The 21,823-nt window shown below is 39.3% G+C and overlaps 1 protein-coding gene across 2 annotated transcripts in view; it reads right to left on the bottom strand.

The window, feature by feature from the left end:
- PSMB2 (proteasome 20S subunit beta 2) overlaps window positions 1–19,178 on the bottom strand; it is a 35,437-nt gene extending 16,259 nt beyond the window's left edge. Inside the window, exons 1-3 of one of the 2 annotated variants that reach the window (XM_044945267.1) lie at window positions 18,947–19,178; window positions 14,419–14,541; window positions 10,537–10,607 (exon numbers count right to left, since the gene is read on the bottom strand). In XM_044945267.1, the coding sequence (XP_044801202.1) occupies window positions 10,537–10,607; window positions 14,419–14,541; window positions 18,947–19,037 (285 nt within the window). In that variant the 5' untranslated portion in view covers window positions 19,038–19,178. The remainder of the gene's footprint in view (window positions 1–10,536; window positions 10,608–14,418; window positions 14,542–18,946) is intronic. The other variant, XM_006051560.4, reaches the window with a different exon arrangement.
- Window positions 19,179–21,823: the final 2,645 nt, after the last annotated feature.

Here is a 21,823-nt window from a genome sequence, read left to right as displayed (position 1 = left end):
TTTAGTGCTTTACAGCTGTGTTACAAAAGACAGTCCACTTGGCCTTGAACTTTCAAGTGCCTCATCTGAATATGGGGGCAGTCCTGCTTGCCTGACAGCTGCAAGGAATGAAAAGTACTCATCTGTGTTAAAGTTTCTAGAAGGCCCAGTAAATAATAGGTGCCTAATAAGTCTCAACTGAATCTGAATTTTACAAGCAAAAAATTAAATACTGTGTATACATGAATTTTTAGCAAAATTATACTCAATAATTATGAAATTTCTATACATTTTACCTCTCTAAAACCATCACTAACCCCAAGTTTGAGTTGTAATCTCATCGTAATTAGAAGTTCAGAAATTTAATGAGTTGAAATGCAACATGGCACAGCTGCCTTATTATACCAACTAGTTAACACAGTATTTGTTTTCTACATTAATTTTACTTGCTAATCAAAAATACTGCTTTCTCCCAAATAACATCAAAATAAAATTGCTGATTGTGCAATGGTAAAACTAACAACACCATGTCTGCAACAAGGTCACTTGAATTTTTTTTTTTCATCAGCTGGCAGTTTCCAGGGAAAATTCTGGGTTGGACAAAAAGTTTGTTCCAGTTTTTCCATAATAGCTTACAGAAAAACCCAAATGAACTTTTTGGCCAACCCAATATAAGACTCCATATACCTTCATCGGTTCTCAAAAAATTCCAGGACCGAAGTCCCGCTCTGTACACCCCAAGGCAGATATATGTTAAGTTGCATATGGTGAACATGCTCATGAATATCTTTGTTTGAGGTTGTTGTTTTGTTTGCTACACTGCTCAACTGTGGTGTATCAGTTCCCAACCAGGGACTGAACCTGGCTTGTGGTAGTGAAAGCCCAGGATCCTAACCACTAGGCCACCAGGGAACTCCCACCCATGAGTTATCTTTGAATGTTGAGCATGTGTCCTGATTCATCTCCATGAATTAATAAGTAAATCGCTGGAAAAAAAACTACTTAGGGCTACATATAATTGTATGTTTTCAGATGCCCGTAGCAACTAGAAAATCCTGGGGAAAAGACTATTTAGAAGCCCTTGTACTAGAACACAGTGCTCCCCAACAGCAGCCTAGGCCCAACATAATGGACATGAAAGCTCCTCACGGGTTTTCCTGCTTCCTTCTGTGCTGTGTGCTGTGCTCAGTCATGTCTAACTCTAGCCTGCCAGGCTCCTCTGTCCATGGGATTTTTCAGGCAAGAATACTTGCCTGGGTATTACAACCCTGAGTGGGTTACTATTTCATCCTCCAGGAGGTCTTCCCAACCCAGGGATCAAACCCGCGTCTTCTGTGTCTCCTGCACTGCAGGTGGATCCTCTACCACTGAGCCCCTGCTGCCGTCTACTTTCCCCAAATGATCTACCAAAGAGTGGCCAATGGTCTAATCAAACCTCATCTGATCATGCTAACCCCCTCTTAGCCAACAAGCTTCCAGAGAGGCCCACTGCTTTTAGCACAAGAGCTTTTTTTTATCAGTCTTCATGACATGGACTAACTCTCTAGTTTCAATCTTTCACCATTCCCCTAAAACCCTGAGCCATATTTAACAAACTACTTTAGATTACAGATTTTGTATATATCGTGTTTAGAGTAAAAACTATATGAAGTTATGTATTTCTATTTGTTTTACCATCAGAAAAGCCCTAATTCGTATCCAGTACCCCACTAGTTAAAACAGGTGAAAAACGAGTAGTAGGAGACTCAGAAAACTATTTGTGCCTGCCCCAAACATCATTAGAAAATGACTGTGCCAAAGGAAATGGCAACCCACTCCAGTTTTCTTGTCTGGAGAATCCCATGGATAGGGGAGCCTGGCAGGCTACAGCCCATAGGGTCACAAGAGTTAGACATGACTTAGGAACTAAACCACCACCGCCATCAACCTAACCCTCTCTCACACTCCTCTAGGTCTGCACTTTCAGTGTTCCTTTCTGCTTCATCTTAGCCTAATGATAGCTGATCCTTCAACACTCAAGTTAGGCTCAGTTTACAGAGCAACTACCTGTAAGGCTATTGTAGTACTTGTCACTCTGCAGTATAGCTGTTTATTTCTCCACCACCCCATCTGAAGGCACATACTAAGCTTTGCACATTTCTTCAGCTCCCAGGGACAGTGCAGGCTATAGATCTGTTGCATGGATGGCTAGCAGCACCTATGGAACTTCTTAGCTATATTATACTGTACAAATTAGGAGGCATCAGAAAAGGAAATGTGAAATTCTGGCCAAGTATTTCAGTTAATAAAGATTCAGATTACTTCCTCTCCCTTCCCTTTTTCTTTCCAATCTACTTCATGCTATCTGCTTTACTGTCTACACTCAAAAGTAATGGTAAGTCTGAAACTTTTTTTCCATTTTTAGCTTTTAAAAAAATGTGTTATGCTTTCCTACCCCTTTACTCTTCCTTTTTATGGTATTAAACTTTTTTGGTGAAATAATACACTCACATAAAAATGCATAAAATATACACGTATGGTTTAATGAATAAAGTGAACATACATTTAACTACAACCAAAGTCAAGAATAGAACAGTCAACTATTTCTCCCTCCAAAGGCTTCCTATGCCCCTTGGGGATCAGCCCCTGAATTCATATCTCTGCATGATCCTGGTCCATGACAGGTAAAGAGAAGCACTAAGATGCCAGGATACATGTGTATTTGTATCTGTGAATATGTGTGAGGACATGCCCACACAGGCCAAGGCACTGGTTTAAAGCAATCTTAAAAGGTGGGGTAAATCTGCATTTCTAATGGTAAACACTTTGCTGCTTTTTAAAACAGTATTCTACTGCTTATGGCTTAAACCAAATCCTAACAGGAAACCACATAATTTTCAAGATACAAGTTTCAAAACAACACAAATTTAAGGCCAATTACTTATACTGCTTCACCCCATTGTGGACAGGAAAGATGCTTTAAGTGAAAAGTTGGCATTATGAGGTTACACAATCCCGGCCACCCAATAGGCTCATTCCACTCAGCGGAGAATAGGGGTTCTCTATGCTCACAGCAGGCATACAACAGGGTAGCACATACATGCTCTCTGAGCGAGAAAGCAACACCTTCTCACATACAACCCCCTGGAGAGAGATGGGGAAGGCAAGGGGGGAGGACTTTACACCTGCAAACTCCTAACTCTATCAGCGCTAGGACTGGGAAAAACAGCACATATTCAAAAAAAAAGAAAAAAGGTTTCCTGATAAAGCTAGTAACTTTCAGAAAAGGATGTTCTTAAGTCATTTTTTTCCTAGGAAACTAGTAGGCGCAATGATTCAACATCCAAGTCTTTGTCTCCTTAATGGACTGAGTCAAGCCCTAATGACTGTATAAATAAACTGCTTAAAAGGGCAGCTGTCAGAATTCTTATTATTCTTGGCAGAAAAACACTATAAGCACAAAGTGCTGTCATATTAATTAAGGCATCTGAACTTCAGGGCACATCTGTCCCTGGGCCTTTGGATAATCAAAATGACCACTAAAAGTAGAATGGTGGTATCTCCAATGGGGCAGACATGAGTCACTTCCAACCCTGAGAGATTCCAGTGAGATATGACTTGAAATGCACATTTTGCAATACCACTGAATATCCATCTATATGTAGCCATTTAAGTTTTTACTCTATGTTCTATTAAGGCTAGTAGACAAAAGTAATTAACAGATATAACTCTTAGCCCATAGTGAAAATCCAGCTAGCTGACTAGCTAACTGAGGTCTGGCAGGGAAGAAAACACCTCTCCAGGTCTTAAAAACCATTGACTGCACTGAAACTCCATGAGTTCCATGAGGTTTTTTTTTCCAATTTCCCCATCACCAAGAGTGAGCCAGCTCTGTCTGTCAAGATGCCCAGGCTGCGTGGCAGCAGTGTCAAAGGCTGCCATTTGCTCCGAGGCACTGCCATCTGCAGCAACACAACATTTTGTCTCCGGAAAATAAACACATCTGCCTTTGCCAGTGTCCTCCCACTGTGCCGCCCATCTGGAGCAGGTGAGCTAGAAGGCAAGCCTGGGCACGGGTGAGATGGGGCGAGCAGGGAGACGAGGCCTCAAGGGAGAAGGCACGTGCAGGAAGAAAGTAGTGCTGTGTCATGTCACATCCTGCTAACCACATTTGCCAAAAAGCTTGTGAAATTACCCTTGTTAGTGATATTTTAATCACAAGTAACAAATGGTTGGTTGCGTTTAGGGGACAAAACCTGCAAAGCCAAGGTTTCACCTGGGCCATCTGTTCACAAGATCACATGACCTCACCAATACCAATCAACAGATGATGTCTTTGTGTCAGCCACCAAAGGCAAGAGGACAATATTGTCCTTTGAACAGAAGGCTCAAGGCAACAGGGTTTTTCTAGGACAGGAGCATACAGTACCTGCCTACTATTAACCAGACTAAACACAGTCAAATTCAGGCCAGAGTGCTGAGACAAGTCACTTCTAGAAATGATTGATACCTGAAATTCTTTCCTATATATTCTTACCCTTTCACTTAAAAAAAGATAAATTCAAGTCTAGTTATGGTCGTTTTAAAAAAGGAATTTATTTTTGGCTGCACTGGGTCTTGGTTGCTGCATTCAGGCTTTCTGGAGTTGTGGTGAGTGGGGGCTGGTCTCTAATTGTGGTGCAGGGGCTTCTCACTGCGGCGGCTTCTCTGTGGAACACGGCCTCTAGGGCACACAGGCCTCATGAGTTGTGGCACGTGGGCTCAACGGTTGCAGCTCATAGGCTACAGAGTGTGGGCTTAGTAATTGTGGTATATGGGCTTAGTTGCCCGACATGTGAGATCTCGGACCAGGAATCATATCCATGTCCCCTGCATTGGCAGGCGGATTCTTAACCACTGGACCACCAGGGAAGTCCTAGTTATGGTCTTGATGTCAGATTTTTTTTTTAAACTGAAGTATAGTTTTAATTTACAATCTTGTGTTTTTTTCAGGTGTACAGCAAAGTGACTTCAGTTATATATATTTACTTTCTCAGACTATTTTCCATTATAGGTTATTTTAAGATATTGAATATAGTTTCCTGTTGTTGTTCAGTCACTAAGTTGTGTCCAACTCTTTATGACCCCATGGACTACAGAATGCTAGGCTTCCCTATCCTTCACTATCTCCCAGAGTTTGCTCAGATTCATGTCCATTGAGTTGGTGATGCCTTTCAACCATCTCATCCTCTATCACCTCCCTCTCCTCCTGTCCCCAGTTTTACCCAGCATCAGGGTCTTTTCCAATGAGCCAGAGCTTCACGTCAGGTGGCCAAAGTACTGGAGCTTCAGCTTCAGTATTAGTCCTTCCAGTGAATATTCAGGATTGATTTTCTTTAGGATTGACTGGTTTGATCTCCTTGTACTCCAGCACCACAGATCAAAAGCATCAATCTTTGGCACTCTACCTTCTTTATGGTCCAATTCTCACATCCATACATAACTACTGGAAAAATCATAGCTTTGACTATACAGACCTTTGTCCGTAAAGTGATGTCTCTGCTTTTTAAAACTCTGTCTAGGCTTTTTGTAGCTTTTCTTCCAAAACCCTTGTTTCTTATCTATTCCACGCAGTTTGTTTCTGTTCATCCCATACTTCTGATTTAACTCCTACTCCTCCCTTTCTCCTTTGGCGACCATATGTTTGTTAACCACGTCTGTGAGTCTGTTTCTGTTTTGTATATAGATTCATTTGTATTATTTTTTAGATTTCACATGTAAGTGATACAATAAACCAGTTGTCTTTCTCTATCTGACTTATTTCACTTAATATGATATTCTCTATGTCCATCCTTGTTGCTGCAAATGGCATTATTTCATTCTCTTTTATGGTTGAGTAATATTCCACTGTGTATACACACCACATCTTTTTAAACCATCTGTTGATGGGTACTCGGGCTGTTTCCACATCTTGGCTGTTGTAAATAGTGCTACAATGAACACTGGGGTACGTGTATCTTTTCGAATTAGAGCTTTTGTCTTTTCTGGCTGTATACTCAGGAGTGGGGTTGCTGGATCATATGGCAACTTTTAATTTTTTAGGGCTACTGTTTCCCATAGTGGCTGCACTAATTTGCATTCCCACCAATATGTACAAGATTTCCTTTTTCTCCAACGTTCTCCATCATTTATTATTTGTAGACTTTTTATTTTTATTTTTTGATGGTTCTGTGCAGCATGTGGGATCTTAGTTCCCTGAGTGGGGATCAAACCTGTGCCCCCTGCATTGGGAGCACAGAGTCCTAACACTGGACCGTCAAGGAAATCCCTATTATTTTTAGACTTTTTGATGATAGCCATTCTGACTGGTGTGAGTGATACCTCAATGCAGTTTTGATTTGCCTTTCTCATTTCTCTAATAATTAAAAGAATCCACCTGCAATGCAGGAGATCCCCATTTGATTCCTGGGTCATGAAGACCCGCTGGAGAAGGGATAGGCTACCCACTCAAGTATTCTTGGGCTTCCCTCATGGCTCAACTGATAAACAATCTGCCTGCAATGTGGGAGATCTGGGTTCGATCCCTGGGTAGGGAAGATCCTTTGGAGAAGGGAATGGCTACCCACTCTAGTATTCTTGCCTGGAAAATCCCACAGACTATATAGTCCATGAGGTCACAAAGAGTCAGCCATGAAAGCGACTTTCACTCTCTAATAATTAACAATGTTGAGCATCTTTCCATGTGTCCGCTGGTCACCTGTATATCTTCTCTGGAGAAATGTGTATTTAACTCTTCTTCCCACTTACATTTTTTTTTTATATATTGAGTTTTATGAGCTGTTAATATATTTTGGATATTAACCCCTTGTCAGTGCAAATATTTTCTCCCATTCCGTAGGTTGCCTTTTATTTTGCTGATTGTTTCCTTCACTGTGCAAAAGCTTTTATGTTGATTAGGTTCCATTTCTTTATTTTTGCTTTTATTTCTTTTGCCTTGGGAGACTGATCTAAGAAAATATTGCCATAATTTATGTCAAAGAATGTTTTGTTTATGTTCTCTTATAGGAGTTTTATGGTGTCATGTTGCATATTTGGGTCTTTAACCATTTTTGAGTTTATTTTTGTACATGGTGTGAGAAAGTGTTCTAATTTCACTGATTTACATTTAACTGTCCAGCTTTTCCAATATCACTTGCTAAAGACTGTCTTTTCTTCATTGGATAGTCTCACTTCTTTTGTTGTAAATTAACTGACCACAAGTATGTGGGTTTATTTCTGGGCTCTCTATTCCATTCCATTGATCTATAAGTCTGTTTTTGTGCCAATATCACCTTGTTTTGATTACTATAGTTCTGTAGTATTTGACATTAGATCTTTAAAGCATGCTATCTGGGAGCTGAAAGAAACTATAAAAGTTACCCATATGTTCTTTCTCCCAGGGTTTTTCATCTAGCTCATGGGAGGGCTGGTGCTATACCTCCTGTATCAGGAATCATTCAATTACACTACTTTTCAAACTTTATATCTATAATTTCCAATATGATAGCCATTAGCCACAAGTGGCCATTGAGCACTTAAAATGTGACTAATGTGAATGAGGAACCAAAGTCTTTAAAGAAACAAAAGTTTATTTCTCTTTCAAAGTTCAAGAGACTCTCACATAGGAACTGAATTTTAAATTATATTGAAGCAAGTTTTTATATTAAAGCACAGTTGATTTACAATATTGTATCAGTTTCAGGTGTCTAGTATAGGGATTCAATATTTTTATACATTATACTCCATTTAAAGTTATAAAATAGCTCCATTTCCTTGTTTTACAATATATCCTTGTTGCTTATTTATTTTATACATAGTAGTCTGTACTTCTTAATCCCATGCCCCTACTTGCCACTCCTCTCTTTCCTATCCTCACTGGTAAGCAATAGTTTGTTCTCTGTATCTGTAAATCTGCTTCTGTTTTGCTATATACATTTATTCTGTTTTTTAGATTTCACATACAAATGGTAACAGAGTATTTGTCTTTGTCTGACTTTTTTCATTAAGCACAGTATGCTCTAGGTCCATCCATATTGTTGCAAATTGCAGGATTCCATTCATTTTTATGGCTGAGTAATATTCCACTGTGTGTGTGTGTATACACACCCCACATCTTTTTAATCCATTCATCTACTGATACATAATTTTAATTATTTTAAATTTAAATAGCCATATATGACCAGTAGCTACCATGCTAGACTATGTCAATCTAGAAAAAAGCTGAGCACATAATATATGATCAATGTTGGTTTAATTCTATTTTCCTTATTAACAGCACTCTTTACTAGCAGATTGTTGAACTAAAATATAAAATAGCACAAGAAACAATCTCCCATAGGAAACTAACTATCAAATTTCTTCTTTAACCAAACAGTAACAGCACCATAAAAATAAAAGTTTATTAATTTATTTACCAAATGAATGCATTAATTAGGTATATGTGTCATACACTGTGTTAACAGCTTTGTATGATTACCTCATTTAATCTTCATAGTAACTCCATGAAGTAGGTACCATTATTTTATAAGTAGGGAAATTAAGCTTAGAATTTGTTCAAAGACACAGCTAGCAAGTCAGTGGGCAAAGATTTAAACCCAGGGAGTGTAATTCCAGATACTGTATTTAACCAATAAGCTAAACTGTATCTTAAAGAACCAATTTATATAAGATTGGCAAACGGCACAGCACATAGCAAACTGGAGATCAAATAATTTGAGCTACAGACATGAAATTATGCATGGGCACTGGCTGACTCAAATAAGTATTATGTGCCAAATGGTGTGACTATATAAAAATGCCAAATCTAGTGATTTTGTACTTATTGGGAAGACTGAAAAACCACATCACCTTTCTCCTCATAAAAAAAATGCCTGAAATATGAATTAGTATTTTAGAACAATCGCATTTGATTGGAAGGTGGCGGAGCAGGGATTGGATCTAGAAGCACAAGGCAGAGGTAATCAATGTCTACTAGAGCCCCATGTCACTGTCTACAAGGGATATTTATTTGTTAAGACATCAAACATTTCTGCTAGGAGATTAACCGGATTCACTACATTTGCATAAAGCACACTGCCACTCTTATCTCAATTCTAAAAGGAGCTTAAGTCACTTAATGTCTGTAGCATTTAAGACAAAGTGTTTATTGTGCCCAAAGCTGGAATTCTTATTCCAATTTTGCCTGGCAAGTCAGAGGGATATTTTACACAGCAAGCCACAGTATACTCTCTATTGAATACCACAGGAACTTCTAAGAAGCAGGAAAGGTTGTCTCTGATCCATTTACCTCTCTTGGGGAAGAGTAAATAAGAAAGGCCACTGATCTTTCACCCAGATTAAAACAATGTATACAAATTTATCCCCTCTACCCAATTCATCCTGGTTTTAGCTTCTCTTCAAACTTCACAATTTTTCATATTGCACAAACTCCTTGGTGGAAGCTAGCAAAGAGAGATTCTGTTTACTGAGAAGTTCTCAATTCAGTATTAGACACTAGAAAATAAACTGCTTTAAAATCTGTAATAAGTAACAAATCAAAACCTGTACTTGTTTTGATTTGTCATAAATCAGCTTAAATAAGTACAGATAAAAAAAAAAATATGTTCTAGAAACACCGCTGAGAAGCCAAGCAGCTGTCAAGGCAGACAGGCAAGCAATCATGGTGCCATTACTGTAGCTTTTGCCTGACCTGCAGCTAATCTCCTGACGCTTTATGCCTTTCATTCCTATCAGTGATAGAGAATTAACTACTATATATCTCAGCAGACTCGTGAGTAGATTAAATTATTAAGCAAAACGCTTTGGGCAAAAGTCATATGGATGTTAAATATTCTGATTTACAAGCACTCATTATCCTAGCACTCCTGTGGGGTTAGGAAGTTATCAGGATTTCATAGATGAGTAAACAGGCACGGGGTAAAGTCACATGGCAGAGCTCTATTTACTTAGTCCCTGTGGGAAGGGAATAATACACACCTTTAGCAATCATAAACTTTCTTGCCACATCCTACACAATCTTTAATACATTCAATCCTCTTTTCCCCCTTTCTTTTTTCATTGAAGCTTTACGATGTTGCATCTTTTAACATGCTGTCAATGGAACAAAGACAGTTCTAAGGTAACAACAAGGCTAGACTAAGTGAAGAGGAATAATTCTGTGTGCACTGGCAAGAAGAGTCACAGAAAGACACGGTTACTCTCAAAATAAAATGTGTATATAATAGTATTTTAAGGTTTCATCTCCACCACCACATAATCCAACCATAGGAATTAAGAAACATAGTTTGCTGTGAAAACACTGAAAATTAAAAGGCCATTGCCAGACCTTCCTGTTGGTTTACCCCCTCCAAATTCTCTGCCAACTGTTATGTTCACCCTCTGGGCTTTAATTAGCAACTATGCAGAAAGAAAAAACAAATCCCACAAGACTGAAGAATACCAAGTAGCAATAGGAAGGGCTCAGAACGGCCAAATAAGGGCAAAGATACTACTCGTGTGTAACAGGAATAGACAAGAAGCATAGATTTCTCTGTTCCTAAGGCTGCTTGCTGTATTGCTTACCCGACTCCGAAGATAGTCGGCCAGGTTTCGGCGAGTGAAATTAGCTGCTGCCGTGGGAGACAGTTCATAACCTGGTACAAGAGATACATACTTGTCAACAGTTGAAAACTGAAAGTGAAAGTTGCTCGAGTCCCATTTGCGACCCCGTGGACTATACAGTCCCTGGAATTCTCCAGGCCAGAATACTGCAATGCGGGAGACCTGGGTTTGATCCCTGGGTTGGGAAGATCCCCTGGAGAAGGGAAAGACGACTGGAGTGGGTAGCCTTTGTCAACAGCTGGGAAATAGCTAGTTAGTACCGGCATTGATTACTGGGCATAAAACAGAACCAAGGTAAGTATTCTACAGTGAGATTGAATTCATCCTCCTAATTAAGCTATTCATTCAGCAACAGACTGTGGTTTCCTCTGTAGAAGGAAAGAGGTACAAATATATACAGATGTTTTATATGTATATAAAAAAGAAAGAGGTTTTGAGATGATAATGTTTTTAGTTTATTTTAAAAAGATACTGCGAAAGAGAGGCTGGAAATTAGAATAGCCTCAGTCATACTTTATAAGGTTTTCTTTAAGTGAAGTAATTTTATTAAGAAGCGTAATGTGATTTTCAAAAGCACAAGCCACAGGGAAAAAATTGCTTCTACAGCTATCTGTAACATTTTAAAAATAGAGGCTCTCCAGCATAAAACCTCTAAATAAAGTTGTAATGCCAAGCAAAGTACAGCCCAGAGGCATGGCATCAGATGTGCCTTAGTAACACACTCTGGACGTTAACACTCCACCATAAAATAGGGCTAGTGTCAAAAATCACAAGAACGACCCACAACTCAGCAGACCCACAAGAATGCCAGCTTGGAAAGACTGCATGGGATTATTTCCTACAACATTCGCAATACCAGTGTCACATCAGGTAAGATGTAGATTAAAATTCTAACAAATATTTACTGAACAGCTATTATGTTTCAGAGCTTACACTAGGTGCTTTCACATATATTACTGAAATTCATCCTTACAAGTCTATTAGTTCATGTCAAACTATAATGAAAACAACTCTGAACAAGCAGGAATACTTGTCGATTCTCTATCTAACTCTCTAAACAGTGCTAAGGATTTCACAATTATCTTAAAAGGCAGAAAAGTCTGATGCCTGACCATCTGCATATAGATTTTCTTTCTCTCCCTTATGGCTCAGTTATTGAGTCCCTTGGACTGAAGGAGATCCAACCAGTCCATCCTAAAGGAGATCAGTCCTGGGTGTTCACTGGAAGGACTGATGTTGAAGCTGAAACTCCAATACTTTGGTCACCCGATGCGAAGAGATGACTCATTCGAGAAGACCCTGATGCTAGGAAGGATTGAGGGCAGGAGGAGAATGGGACGACAGAGGATGAGATGGTTGGATGGCATCACCGACTCAATGGACAGGAGTTTGAGTAAACTCCGGGAGTTGGTGACGGACAGAGAGGCCTGGCGTGCTGCAGTCCATGGGGTCGCAACGAGTCGGACACGACTGAGCTACTGAACTGAACTGATTGAATTTTAAATGCACAAGCTATATTGTATAGGGTTACATAGACAAACTGGAGAAGGCAATGGCACCCCACTCCTGTACTCCTGCCTGGAAAATCCCATGGATGGAGGAGCCTGGTAGGCTGCAGTCCATGGGGTCGCTAAGAGTCGGACATGACTGAGCGACTTCACTTTCACTTTTCATTTTCATGCACTGGAGAAGGAAATGGCAACCCACTCCAGTGTTCTTGCCTGGAGAGTCCCAGGGACGGGGGAGCCTGGTGGGCTGCTGTGTATGGGGTCACACAAAGTTGGACATGAGTGAAGTGACTTAGCAGCAGCACATACACAAAATATATTCGATAGGTAACTTAAGGAGTTTTAAGGGCAATTTTAACCATATACAATTTGTGTTTTATGCATTGACTTTAGACCCTGAGAATTATGTAACAGAAACTCTTGTTTATTACTCTGCCCTCTTCTGGGCCAGGACAGGGAAGTATTGCTCTACCAACTGTACTTCAGAAACACCGGGATCCTTCATGGGGGTCATGTAGACAACAAGTAGTCATTAAAAATAATGATTAAAGTATTTCACACACGGCACTCCACTCAGTGTTATGTGGCAGCCTGAAGAGGAGGGGAGCTTGGGGGAGAAAAGACACAGGTACTTGTGCTGCTGAGGCCCTTCCCTGCTGCACCTGAAACCAGCACAGTATTGCTAGTTGGTTATATCCCATTAGGAAATAAAAAGTTTAAAAAAAAGTATTCTAAACTTGCTTAAACCTAAATACCATGTACTTTAGGTTTCTTAATGGCAGGAACTGAGCCTTATTCATCTTTGAATTCTCTGTGATATTAGGCAGATGGCTTAACGTGGATGAGGCCCTCAAAAATATTTATAGAACTGAATGCATGATGCTAAGCTTGCCACCTAAAAAACTATACAAATGGATCATAACCAGTTACTTTACACATTCAATTATATTAAAATTAAGCTCCTTAATTTATACTAGTTCTATCAAATTAAGGTGAAAAATGAAAGTATAAGGAAGAAAATCTCGAGTTTTATAAAAATGTATTTTGTTAATCTACCTTCTCTCCCCACTTCTAAGAAAAGTTGTACTGAAAGTCTTTAAAAATTCTTTCAATATTTAATTATTTTAAATATTACTTATTAAACATTGCATCTCCTAGCTCTAACATATACATATATAGTTTTCTCCAAAAATGGGCTTCATGATTGAGTAAAATAGCAGCAATAGGAATCAATGTCCCTAAGTTTGTAAAGAAACCATTTATTGCACATCTTGAGGTTCATTTTCATTTTTGACATATTATATAATATTTCACCTTTCTATAAGTAAAATGGGGAGAAGGAAATGGCAACCCACTCCAGTGTTCTTGCCTGGAGAATCCCATGGACGGAGAAGCCTGGCAGGCTGCAGTCCATGGGGTCGCACAGCGTCGGACACGACTGAAGCGACTTAGCAGCAGCAGCAGCAGCAGCAGCAGCATAACAGTATTATTACACTGTGAAATAAGTAACTGGAAGGAAGGTTCTTTTCTGCTGAAGCATCACTATAAACTTCCTTGGATCAAAGGGCTAGTGGCTATTATTTCACAGGAAGGCTTTCCCAGTGGATAAGAGTTTATTAGCTCCAGAGAGTTCACAAAATATCTCACAAAAATTCTAATTATCTCCCTAGACAAGAACCTACCAGAGAGGCAAGGCAGAACCTTTTTATGACACAGTAAATCTTCTATAATTACACAGAGTCTAAAGTTTACAAAGCATTTTCATACATACTATTCATTAATATTATTATAACAATACTATTTATTTATTTTTTGACTACGCTGCACAGCTTGTGGGATCTTAGTTCCCCAACAAGGGACTGAACCAATCCCCTCTACAATGAAGTACAGAATCCCAACCACTGGACTGCCAGGGAATTCCCAATAATGCCATTTTAGTGATAAAGAAAGTAAAGGTCCAGAGTGGATAAGTGATTTGTCACATAAAAAAACAGTATAACCAAGTTTAACTTAGGTCTTTTAGTTCTGAGATTTCGTACATACTGTAGCTCAAGTCACATTCTCTAACACTTAAAAATCTTGTATCATCATGCTCATTTTTCAAGGTGGGGTTATTTTTATCCCCCATGTATCTGTGTTATAATAGTTCTCTTTTCTGCTCTGGGATTTTTGTAGAAAATCCTTAGGACCAGAAGGAGGATCTAACTAAGGCTTTAAAAATAGTAAGACTCAAATAAAAATAAGAGCACATGTATAGAACTGCCAGTATAGAATATTCTCTTTCAGTACACTTTAAAGACAAAACCACCAGAGCCACATTCTAAGTATTACCCACCATTTCGCATCTTATAGAGCTGCACGTTTTTCTGAATATATTCTGCAAACTGTACAGTGTCTCCAGCCTCTCCAACACACAGGAGTAAGATTTTTTCACTCATCTTAAACATCTTGTCATGATCTGCTCAAAGAAAAAACACACAGTGTTAGAAATTATCTAAGCAGAAAATTGTTCTTATTACATGGCAACTACAAACAGGCTTATCAATTACCATATTGAATTTTATGAATAACTGTTTTATGAAGACTTTGATGGGCAACTCTATCAATTACTTTCTTTCACTCTCCAGGTTAAATTCATTTGCATATTTTATTAACATCAATTTCAGGTGGAGAATATAACTGAAAATACACATAAAAACATTAAGGCACTTGAAATGCAATGAACAACAACTAAAGAAACTGAAGGAATCAAGCCAATGGCCATTATCTTTAGGCTCAAGATTCCAAAATCCTGAAATGTCTCTACAAATATGAATGCAAATTATTATATAAACAAAAGCATATATGAAAAGAATCAATGCTGCAATTAAGAAACCATCTCAAGGAAGAACAAAAAATCAACTAAGAATATAAATCACCTAAAAAAGTAAACCAACTCCATTTACAAAGCAAAGAGAAAGTTACAATGAGTGCCAAAGCAAAAATCCTAACAAACATTGCACTAAGCTATTTAAAAAATACCTCAAAAATCCCAATACTCTAATCTTATCTAGCTGAACCAGACACATTCAGATTAAACAGATAAATAAATATTCAGATAGAAATTAGTGCCCAAGGAAGAAAACTCCATATTCAGTCCATAGCTTCAGAAAAAAGCTAAATCTCCCTATCTTACTCTCACTTTCACTTTTCATTTTTCAAATAGTGCTGAATAATCTTCGCTGGGAGACATGCTTCCTGTTTGAAAGCTTTTGAAACGTCAAAATCTCTTTAACAGGATTTAAAAAACAAATGCTATAGTCAAATACTTCACAAGTATTTGAGAACTGGAGATACCAGTAATAAGGTTTCCTAGACTTTAGGGGGGAAGTGCACCTAAAATGCGCCTGTAGATTGTATCAAGCTGCCTTGAAACTCCTGGATTGAAACACTTTTATTTGTTAAAGGCTACAGGAGATTTAAAGACTATGACTTTAAAGATTTAAAGACTGTTTATGAAAGAAAAAATTCACGTATAGATAAATCATTTATGCAAAGAAAAAGCACCAAAGGGGATTAGACTCCGCTAGCATCTGAGTTCCTGCAGTTGCAGAAGTATGGGCAATTTTTATTTATTTCATTATGCTTATGAATATTTCCTACAATGTTTATACTTCATATGAATCATCTTTGTAAGAAAACACTACTTAATATGTTTATTGTCATAATGAGAAAAAAGCTTCATATCGGGCGGGGGGCCTGTTTACAAAGAATTTATGTTATACTTAGAAGAAATGCTAAATTTTGAAACAGTAAACTCTTCAACTGTTCAATTTTGAAATGAACTTAATTCAAGGCCAAAATAAGTGTTTTTTAAACATGCATTGTATAGTGATTGGTGAAGGGGGTATTAAAAGGAAAAAAAGAATATGCTAATGACTCCCTAAATCATGCAGGAAACAGGCTATGTAGCTCAAGGCAATTTCTGATCCTTAAAAAAGAACACACAAGATCCACATACAGGACACAAGTGGACAACAAAATAAACAACATAAGCATACAATACTCTAGACTGGAACCCAGGAGATGTTCGTAGTCTGGGTTGAGCAAGTCTGTTGCTGCTGCTGCTGCTAAGTCGCTTCAGTCGTGTCCGACTCTATGAGACCCCAGAGACAGCAGCCCACCAGGCTCCCCCGTCCCTGGGATTCTCCAGGCAAGAACACTGGAGTGGGTTGCCATTTCCTTCTCCAATGCATGAAAGTGAAAAGTGAAAAGGAAGTCGCTCAGTCATGTCTGACTCTTCGCGAGCCCATGGACTGCGGCCCACCAGGCTCCTCCATCCATGGGATTTTCCAGGCAAAAGTGCTGGAGTATTAAAAAATAAAATTAAATTAAATTAAAAAAAAAAAAAGAGTGCTGGAGTGGGGTGCCATTGCCTTCTCCGTGAGCAAGCCTAGTTGAGCTCAAGTCTGAACTTGAGCAAATTATCTGCCCTTTCTAAGCCAGTTTCCGAGTGTGTAAAATGAAGATACTGTCACCTACCCCTGCCTAACTCATAGGTGGGGAAAACTGTACGTGTACAACATTATCATACTCAGTGTGAGACAATGTAGTTCAGATTATACATGCTACAGGAATTCAGGGGAAAAAAAGAGCAATCTGCGTGAGCTGAGGTACTGTGAGAAATTTAAAAGCAATTCTATACAGGCCAGAAGATAAGAGAAATAAAATGTGGCATATAACCAAACTGAAATATTGTGCCACTTTAACAAGCAAGCAATCTCTGGGAAACACCTTCTCTATAGTATCAAAATATCTTACAGCAACAAACCAAAAAACTGATTGGAAGCGATACTCTCATTTTATACCAGAAGAATAATGAATCGCAAAAGGTTAATTCATTTTCAGCCTACCCTACATAGTTTCTTCACGAAATTAAAGGAAGAAAAAAGTCCTTACACAATTCCAAAGCTTCTATCATAAACATTTTTATATCTGAAAACACCATAGGGAAAATTAGAGCTAAATACAATTATTTTCAACCATTTTTAAAGAACTAACTCAAATTCATCTTCCTTCTATACCACAGTGATTTCTCTGAATACCATAAGGATTCACTTTTGAAACCATTAATTTAAAAGCTAACCTAATACTCACTGGTGATACTTCTTTTTATCATACAAAATCATCTTGTAATATTTATTTCCTGGTTTTCTTAATGTCTTAGACTCCTGTATGATTATACCAAGTACATTGCATACCCTGTAACACCTAAAAGCACTGTGTATGTAAGTGGGCTTAAAACACATTCTATTTTTTGAAGTGGCTTCGTATATATTATTGTGAAGAAACAGAACACCTATAAATGTAGTGAATTTGTTACTGCTAAACTACTTCATGCTAAACTCACTTGCATGTCAAAGGCCTTAGTATTCAAAATAATGGACAGATTTACCCTTAAAAAACAAATTGACTCCTTTGGAAAACACGGTTTACCAGTAAAACTTCTACAAACTAATCATGGAATTTCATAAAGTAATTTGACTTAATGAACACAATCCACACCATAAATGTTTAACAGTTTGACAATTTTCCTTTCCTTAAGCCAAGAATGAACTGTTACCTGCCCTCAAAGCCGTCCCTAGTCTCTACAACTAGAGATCTAGTTGTAGATCCCTTCTTCCTCTGGAGTAGATAAAAACAATCTCTGCTTTCTCTGCACTACCTGAGAAGTTTGAATGTACTTTTCATATGCAGCATCAGTTTCTAGCTTGTGTTATAATTATTTGTACATATATCTGAATCCCTTATTAAACTGTAACTTCTAGGGCCACATCTTATTTTTCTTTGCATCCCTTCAGCACCTAGCACTATAACAGACATATGGGGGCCCCAAACCTATTTGTCGAATGAACATTAAATCATCTGGGCCAACAGGTAATACTTTTTCAAAAGTAGGATAACTATGAATTGTGAAAACGCACTCTTAAGATTCCGCAGACAAGCAACCAAAATCTTTCAAAAATATGCAGTCAAACTGCACAGGTCTGAACCTGGGTTCTGTCACCTGAGGCCTTAAGCAAGTTTCTTAACTTCAGAACTGTCAATGTGACAGCATCCATTTCAAAAGGTTAAATGAATTAATGTAAACTGCTTAAAATAACACGTATAGGAGCGCTCAGTATGTTTACTACCAAGTATCTGTCATAGTGTTAAACATCTGCACAAAACTTTTTCAACTCAATCCTCTCAACAAGCTTTTGAGGTTGGTGTTACTAACCCTGATTTAGCAGATGAGGAAATTTGGGCACTGCGAAAAAGCTTGTACAAAGTCATAAGGCAAATGAGTGACGGGGCTCCAGATTCCTACCTCCACTAGCTACTTAAATACAAGGAAAACTAGGTAGCCAGTGCCCCGAAAGAGAAGGATCAGAGCTAAGACTAGGGAAGATACAGACAGTGGAAGGGAAATAGCAAGTTTCTAGTCCCACAATCTCCCACTCTCCCCAGGATCCCACCTTATGCTGTCACCATCTAACCTCTTCAGCACCGACAACAAGAAATTTATCAGAGACTAGGGGGTCTAGGAATCCTGGAGCCGGGCTGGCGCTTAAACACTTACACTGAGTTCCCTTAAGCAACTCTCGCCTAGCAAGCATTCAGCTAAAGCTGGAGCACAGTACTGACCCAGGAACCCTGGGAGGAGACAAAGTCAAGGCCCCAAGCCCGTCTGCCTGTCTCTTAATTCTAAAACTACGCAAGAGCTGACCAGGGCAGTCGGGGTTCCATGCCCAAGACCTCCCCGGTACTCCCCAACCTCCCACGAACTCCTCCCGGCTGTCCCTATACCCAGGCCCGGCCTGGCCTCCCCTGCTTCCTCTCACCATCCTTCATCTGGACAATATTGCTAGCAGCCACCCGGTCGGAGGCGACAAGGACATAGTCGGGACCCTGGATGCCGATGAGGTACTCCATTGTGGTAGGAGGCCGGGGACTGCAGGTTCAATCGAGCGCGGGGCTGGCCTGCTTCTCCGCCTCACGGGTGAGACAGCACCTCCGAGCAAAGCTCCGCGCGTCGCAGGCCCCACGACAGTCCAGGCCACCGGCGCTCCCGGATGACGCACAACTGTCGCGAGAGTTTGGAAAGTGGGGGTGGTGTTTGGTGCGTTAAACGCTGCTCTCGGCTTCTGGCCTGTTCGGTCTCTTGCGATCCCGGCAGTACGGGGTACTTGCCTTACGTAATCTTACGTAACACCTAGTTTCTTTCTTTATAATCGGGAGTTTAAAACTCTCTTGAGGAGGAAATCACACGCTGTATACAAAGTGCCGAGCACATGCGTCTGCCAAAAGATGTGCGTCTTTAGCTGGCAATTTCCCTTCGGTTTTCGGTAAAATAGCTCCTGAAACCCCTTTCCTGCAAGCTAGATTAGAGAAAAATAAACTTGAAATTTGAAAGGAGCCCTTTTTACAGGTTTCATAATTGTAAAATATGACTGAATTAAAGATCTAAACATGAAGACAAATAATAAAAGATGTTTATGTTCTTCCAACCTCAAATTATATGTAGTTGCTCCCTCTGATAACAGTGATTTAAAGGGAGCGCTTTCACTTTTTATTTTATACACATCTATATTATTTGAATGTTTCATAGTGCTCAGGTATTACTCATATATTAATAGGAAAAAGTACAGCCATCCCTTTACATGTTTCAGCCCTTCTGGGGAAAGCTAATATATTCCATGATTAGTTTCTGATATTTGAATGGTTTCATAATTGAGTCTTCATACTAATCATACTAGCATATTCAGAAATGGAAAACTGGTTGCAATTGTATCCCTAAACACAGCTATGCAATTCTCTCGCTTCTGCAAAAATGTGAAGTCCCTACTCCCTTCTGAGTGTTTCTTCCAGCTCCCTGCCCATGCAGGAACACAGAGCCTGAGGAGCTTGGGGCAGCCAATCTATCATGGGATTATGCCAGAGGCAAGTGAGGTCATTAAGTTGACCATCTCACTATGAACACAGATGCATCCATCATCCTAGAAAGATCCTTTCTTAAACACCACTGGGGAAGCAGTCTCTTAAGCCTCGCTCCCTTTCTGTTATTTTGTTTGTGTTTTACAACTGCAAAAATTACATAGTTATATTATACATACACAAATAACACACAAGTGAAGGGGACTCTCTCCTCCTCCCACCAGAGGTAAATACTTACCAGATGTCTGTATCCTTCCAGAACTTTTTTCCTTTGCATATACCAATATTTATCTGTTCATCCATTCATTCATAAAGGCTGCAGAATTCAGAATTCTGAATTGGAAAACCCAATTTTTTAAAAGGACCTTAAAAAGAAAGGACCCCCAAGCATCTTGTAAGCTGGCCGTTCATCCTCCTCCCCAGGAAATCCCCTCTAGGTAAGTCAAACTAGATTCTCTAACTTCTCATTATAATAGAAGAAAGTGGATTTTCAAGATATAACTTGTTCTATTTCACTAAGAATTAGGAAGAATACCTCCTTCAATTAAAGTCTTAGAATAACTGAATGTTAGAATTAGAAAAAGTGCCTGAGGAGGTTCCAGAAATGGCATGAGGTAGTCAATTTTTCTGTAAAGAACCATATAGTATTTTTGGCTTTATAGGCCATCAAGTATCTGCCATAACTACTCAGTGATGCCATTGTAGTGCAAAAGCAGCCATAGCGAATATATAAATCAGTGAACATGGCAATGTCCCAATAAAACTTTATTTACAAAAAAACAGGTGAAAGGGATAAGTGGATTTGGCTCATGAAACGTAGTTTGCAGACCCCCAAAGTGGTGGGAGGCCTGTGAATCAGCACTGGTCCCAGTTCTACCTCTTCCAACTTTGGTGCAAAATTCATTGAGCCTCAACTTCTTTACTTATCAAAGGGACATTCAGAAGAGAGATTTGCTTTTTGTTTTTCTTGAGATGGGAAGGAGATGCAGGCTTGTTTGGCTCCGTGAGTGTAAGATGTCGTATCCTGCTCCTTCATGAACTCTGGGAAGTTTGGCAGGATCATAAAGAAGAATGACTGCAGTGTACCTAGGGAATGTGGGAGGCTACCAGCTTTGCCAAGACTCTCAAGCTTGACATGGAAGCATCAGTTTAGCCCATACTCAAAAGACTCTGTGAGCTTAGATAGTAAGATTGGGACCAAGGCTGGAAATCAGTGGCCCAGCCCTAAATATTCAGGGATATTAATAGATAATGTTGATGCCCTGCTCATATCCCTTTACCTACTTGTAGTAGCTGCATACCCTATCTTCTATAAATCTTGATTAATAACAACTCACAACTTTGCCTTTCTTTGGAGAACTTCCATCAACCACAAGAGAAGCATTTTTGCCTGGGAGGCTATGAACCAATTTCCACTCCCCAGTCATTGACTTACTGACACAGGGATAAAAGATCAATTCCCTTAACTTAAAGTGGAATATAGTTTGTCCTCCAGAGTTTCCCTGTGGATCAGACTAAAGCTAGACTCCAACCAAGACACATTCTTGCTTAACTTTATTCCTGCCCTATCTGGCTTCTGTTACTCCCTTTCTCCTACTTCAGAAGCTAAAGGCAATTCTTTAGCAGGTATTCATGCTAATAGGCTTCCCTGAAAGCTCAGTTGGTAAAGAATCTGCCTGCAATGCAGGAGACCCTGCTGGTTCCTGGGTTCGAAAGATCTGCTGGAGAAGGGATAGGCTACCTACTCTAGTATTCTTGGACTTCCCTTGTGGCTCAGCTGGTAA

The sequence above is a fragment of the Bubalus bubalis genome, chromosome 6, assembly GCF_019923935.1.
Source record: "Bubalus bubalis isolate 160015118507 breed Murrah chromosome 6, NDDB_SH_1, whole genome shotgun sequence".
Taxonomy (NCBI): domain Eukaryota; kingdom Metazoa; phylum Chordata; class Mammalia; order Artiodactyla; family Bovidae; genus Bubalus; species Bubalus bubalis.
Note: the sequence above shows the minus strand (reverse complement) of the source record. Positions and strands in the feature narration are given on the sequence as shown.